The sequence below is a fragment of the Electrophorus electricus genome, chromosome 10 (genome assembly GCF_013358815.1).
Source record: "Electrophorus electricus isolate fEleEle1 chromosome 10, fEleEle1.pri, whole genome shotgun sequence".
NCBI classification, from domain to species: Eukaryota; Metazoa; Chordata; class Actinopteri; order Gymnotiformes; family Gymnotidae; genus Electrophorus; species Electrophorus electricus.
The window spans coordinates 10,394,333-10,400,332 of NC_049544.1; the positions used below are offsets into that span (position 1 = coordinate 10,394,333).

The 6,000-nt window shown below is 36.9% G+C and overlaps 1 protein-coding gene across 1 annotated transcript in view; it reads left to right on the forward strand.

The window, feature by feature from the left end:
* LOC113578056 (glutamate receptor ionotropic, kainate 3) overlaps positions 1 to 5,172 on the forward strand; it is an 85,620-nt gene extending 80,448 nt beyond the window's left edge. The window contains exon 16 of the mRNA XM_035530839.1: positions 395 to 5,172. Within this exon, the coding sequence (XP_035386732.1) occupies positions 395 to 820 (426 nt within the window). The 3' untranslated portion in view covers positions 821 to 5,172. The remainder of the gene's footprint in view (positions 1 to 394) is intronic.
* Positions 5,173 to 6,000: the final 828 nt, after the last annotated feature.

Genomic DNA, 6,000 nt, shown 5'->3' on the forward strand with positions numbered 1-6,000 from the left:
AATATTTTTGTGATTGACTGCTGTCTGGAAATTAAGTGCTGTTAATTTTGCAGTTGCTGCTTTTTTAGCAGATGATAGCTAATTGAAGCATGGAAAATTAACCTCTTTTTAGCAAATGTTAGAATGGAGCATGGGACAGTTGTGCATTGCCAATTACTATTAGACCAAGGGTTGCACTGGACTTGGCCTTAAAGGCAATAGGGCAAAGCTTTAAAAATGGCTAGAAAAATCATTTACCATGGTGTCATGCCCAGTTAACCTCAATTCATGTTTCTTCCACTCCTCCCAGTGTGAACAATGACAGTCTGGCCGTCACACCAATTTGACATGGGTGTACTTACTTCCTCTTTTGCTTTCCCCCTACCCCACCATGTCTCTTTTTTTCCCCCAAGAGGTCTTTCTGCAGCACGGTGGTGGAAGAGATCAGACTGTCGTTCACGTGCGAGAGAAGAGTGAAACACAGGCGCCACCAGCCACCAGCCATGGTGAAGAAGGACGCCGTGATCAACATCCACACCTTCAACGACCGTCGCCTGCCGGGAAAGGACAACGTGAGCTGCAACACCGGGATGACGCCCGTGTTTCCATGACGTGCCTGGGGGATGGGCACCTGAGGCACGTTCCCGGCGCCATGCCTGAGAGCACCGACTATGGCTCAGAGATGATCACGGCATTCACCATCAACCGCAGAGACATCCGTAACCAAACGGCAAACCAGAATGGTGGCAGTAGCAGCAACCCGGGTAATGACCACATCCTCAAACCAATGTACCCCACCATGCCACTAAGGGAGGGAGGCCGCTCCGTGTCCTTCCTGTGAGAAAGATCCATGAGGACAGCTTTCTGGGCTTGAGTCTGATGTTTATGTATGAAACACAAACACATGTTCACCATCTGTTCACTGGAAATCTAAGGAGTCCCTACCCAACCCCCACACCAAGAAAAAAAAGACAAGCATCTCATTGGAGCAAATGAAATAGGAGATAAAAGAGGCTTCATTGAAGCATGGCAATAAACAAACTACAGAATGACATGAAGGGTGTAGTTTCTCATAGAGCATCATTTATAGCACATCAAATTCATTTTGGAAATTCAGTGCTCAGACTAATTTAGTTTGGATTTTTTTTTTTTTTTTTTAATGCTGAGGGCCTTTGATCCTATTGGTGATGGGAACAGTTTTATGGGAGCTATGTGACAGATGTGCTTTGGAATTTGGGATTAATTTAATTTGGGATTGGAGACTTGGCTACTGGTAATATCTGAAGTTAGTGATGGTATGCAACCTCTAGATCCACAAGATTCAAGATGGCTACTGAGAACAGTGCATATGACATCCTTTCTGGTTCACAGAATGAATGCACAAACAGGGTTGACATAACTCAAGGTAACAAAGCATATTTACATTAAAATTTTTCCTCCCTAAAGTTAATAAAGGTTCTGTATGTAGTTCCATGTCTTATCATAGGGGCAGGACTAAATCCAATTTGTTTGTGTGCCACATAATATGCTGCCACCAGATGTTTTCTACACATTAAATGATAATGAGTTGACTGATTACCACAATAATTGCCAAAGATCTGTCCACAAAACAAGTTAGATATCTAAATACACATCCACTCCAAAGCAGCAGAGAATAAAACTAATTCAGTTGTGCTTATGCACATACAGATTACTTCATATATTCAAAGCTTAATTTTAATTCATTATTTTCATCAGCTAAGCTCACATTAACAGGATATGATACAAGCTATTAGATTTAGCATATTTTAGAAACAAAATATACACAAATACATGACTTTCATTAAAATAAGTGTTTTACTAAGCTTCTTTTGAAGTAGGGACTACAAAAACATTACTTCAGGTGTATAAACACATATGATCTGCCTGAAGTAGGGATACTACACAGTACATTCAGAATACTCTTGTTAAGAGTATTTGAAATATGAAATCAGCACAGAAGGTACCAATGCATTTGCTTACATTTGTTTCTTTCCATCTATTTCTGTACTCTTTTCCTGGGTCCTCAAGTGAAGAGTCTTGCAGAAAGGATGAGAAAAAAGAGATAAGTGGTCCTTGGATGCCATTTCTATGATGTACAATATTAGACCGGCAAGCACTATAAGCCACATACTCTGGTGACAGTCTGAATATATGTGTCATATCTTTCCTCTGATAGTATTCTTACCTCACAAATGAATTTGATGTAACATTTTTCTGAATTTATGTATGTCATCAAGAAGTATAGGGAGGTTATATGAAATTGAGGCTTACAGTTTTTACAGTAGTTGGATTACAGTCAGGTATGCATGTTGCAGTATGTATGTAACTGGACAGTGACACAATTTTTGTTGTTTTGGCTCAGTATTCTAACACATTAGATTTACTGCACAATATGATTTATGGCATTTACATGCATAAAAATGCATTAATTTGAAGGTGTAGAAATTACCTTTTCCCATTTCAAGGAGCCATAAATAATTGGTCAAATTACCATAACTTCCTCATACCCAGGGAACAGTGAAGACCAATTTCACTATTATATAAGGATATAGTGTGTTGACATTAAATAAAATTGTCACATTTCAGGGACTTGTTCCCTTTAGTCTCATCTTCAGTAAGTGAAATGAATGCTCAGTTTGTTTAAAGACAGGTGACTGACTTGGCCATTCAACAGCACTGCATTTTTGGGCCTTAAAAACTCTTTGGTATTTTACTAGTATGTTTTGGGTCACTGGAACTTAGCTGGATCCGAGCACTTAAGATGCTTCTGTAAGTGTTGTATTTATCAATAAAGACATGTGAACCTGTATCTCTGGCTTGCTGCCATATTTATCAGATGAGGTGGTATACTTTAGATTACGGACAGCTTTCTCTGCACACTCTCCTTAGGTTTTAATTTTTTTTACAGCCAGTTCCCATATTTTACCAACACCCCACCCCCAATCACACAATGTCTCCTAACCTGAGCGGGCCAGAACTAAGGTATGCTTCCTTAACTATTGCTCATTCCATATTGTAGGACAACTGAGAAAAGAGTTCAGTCTATAATCTAACAATTTTTCAGTCTGTAAGATAACAAATTCTCAGTCTTTAATTTAAGACATGTTAGGCTACCATCAGTCTGATGATCGGGACAGAGAAACCAAGCCATCCATCTTGAGAGAGCAGGGCCAGATGGGTTCCTTTGGATTCCAAGTCATGGCTAGCTGTGGTATTGTGAGGATTCACACACAGGTGCTAGGGAGAGAACATTACCCTCTTGGCCAGTTGTGCCACTTATGAGCTTTGTTAGTTCTCTTGTGCATGATACAGTGACACACAGCTGGCAATCATACAGCTGAATATTGAATTGTCCAAGTACATTCTAAAATTGTTTTACTGTCCAATTACTTGTGATCTGCATTATAGGTGTGGTATTCCCAAAATGAACACACTTCTTTCACTGTACAGTCATATGTGTGTATGAGAGATGATGTGTTTGCAGGTAGAGGTCTGTGGACGCATACAGGTGAGTGTATGATTGCATTTGGTCTGACCAGTGTTCTGCTACATGTCCTATGCTTTTGCATAGCCTTTAGCTGATTCATTCTGCAGACATGAGTTAAAAGCTTTGAGGCAGCAATTAGGCTTTTAACTTGTTGTATCTGAGGATATACCACAGTTTGCCAGGATGTACGTTGAAAGCTGTCTGACTCACTGTTGACCAGTTTTGAGAATTTTATGCAGCCTTGAATTTTGCTATTTTGGGTTTCCTACAAATAAGGCAGAAACAATAATTGGACTTCATAATATACAATTGGATTGAACAATGAAGGACCCTCCTTCATCCAGTCTTATTTCTCTTAGACCACGAACAACATTAAGTGACACTTCTCATAGACTGCATTAGGTTAGATTGACTGTCTAAGGTTTCCTTAGTTTGTTATGCAGATGTGACAAACAATACACATGACCAGTGTTAGCATTATGAGATTTAGGTGCTAAGAGTCTTCACTTGCTGCCTTTTCAGGTAGCTCAAGAGACTGCATACCTCTGTGAGGTAAATATAAAAGACAGTGTCAAAAACATTTTGTGTTCGACCTTTTTACTACAGATAATGTAATGATCAAGATAACTCCAATTCATGGACTTGTTGTTGATTCGGTGCAAACTCATTGTGCAAGTGTCTTTTAAATTCCATGTAATTTTAATGCCCTCTTGCAAAGTAGACTATATATTAGATGAAAGGGGAAAATTACTGTATTTTGCTAAATACTGATTTTTACCTGTAAATTGTTGTCTTTATTTCCCAATACCAATCCTCTTTATAATAAATCAAATGGTGTATCAGAAATTGTAAATACATTTTGTAGTATAGGATCTGTTATATGATTATACTTGGATGGAATTTAGAAGATAATGATTTTATCTCTAAACCTTATTACCTAATACACTAATTCATTCAAAATTGCGAAGTGATTAAAGAAACAGTTTGATATGTGTGTCCCACTTTAAAAAAAAATCTAATGTATTCATATAGAGTGTATATAAATAAAAAATAGAATTTGATTTTTGGAGGACTAGCTGTGATTGCTTCAAAAAATTGAATGATTTTTCATCATATCTTTAAATTGTTCATGACTCTGTGGATCAGCATCAACTTTGTCCCACCACTTTAGAACGCTAAACAGAATTCATTTTGCATATTTTTAATTGTTTGGTTAAAAACCTCAGAGTAGAATGTGGTATGCATATGATGCCTTTATTCTAAGACATCCCAGTAATTATGTACCTACAAATAACAGACTACATATCAAACAACTTCAGGATATTCAAGCTGTTGCCTCATTCACTTGAATAAATTTGATAAAATTGGCTCTTAAACCTTTATTTCCATGTATGATCACCAGATAATCTGGTACTTTTGAATATTTAGCAATGTTTCTAAGATATAAGCATAATTATACATGCAGTATAAAATTAATTTCATTACTCAGTATAGACCTTTACAGTACCATAATATGACAACAATGATGACCTGTTTCTCTGTACTTCATGAACTATTATATTATGAAATATCACTTATTTTCTGTATAGATTGCAACGTAACATAGAACATTTAGTTTAAGTATTTGAATCTGTGCTATTTAAAGAGCATAAACCTCTATTTTATAAAGGATGAATAAGCAATGTGAATAATGTTGTTTTGCAAAATTATATGACAAAATAAAATAAAAAAAAACCTTTATAAATTATGTAATCTATAAATGTTTTCTTTCAGTGATGATGCTGTTCAGGTCTTTATTTAATTTTTATTACAAATTTTTTTCTTCTGTTTCATTTTTTTTTTTTTTTTTTTCCTTTTGGTGTGGGGGGAGGGGGGGTGCTGCACTTAATTGTTGGAGGGCGTATTTATAAGAGACATACAGAAGATATGGTGCCGCATAGGGTTTATTTGTGGAGATTCAGAATTTCTATAAATATAGTTTTTGTAATGTCTTGTAATTTTTTCTTAGTAACAGCATGGGTTGAGAGGCATTGTATAGTATGGCTGACAACAAAAAAAGGAGGATTAAGAAGACAGCAGAGTAATTTTTTGATACACTGAATATTTCAATTGTACAGATTGCTGTAAGGGGTTATGTGGTTTTGAAATTTTTAATAAAATGTATGAAATACTTCTGATAGTGATGGTATCCTGAATTGCATAAAATCAACAGTGGCTGATAAAGCATATGCTCTATTACTGTGACATTCCAAAGACATGAGTTCATCATGAAATGTGCAAAAGTGCAAAAGGAAAGGTAAGTGAAGAGATCAGGAATTCTATGGGATGAAATGGTTACCTTACCCTGACTTTCCAGTCTGTGTCTTGTGAGCCTTGAACTGCAATTTTGTTTTGTCCCTGCTCCAACCCACCTGCCTTTACTCACACAGATTCTGAAAGCAGGTTGGTGACCTGAACCCGCTATGTAATAAGAGGAATAATTCATAGGTCCGCCAGGACTAGGGTTGAGAATT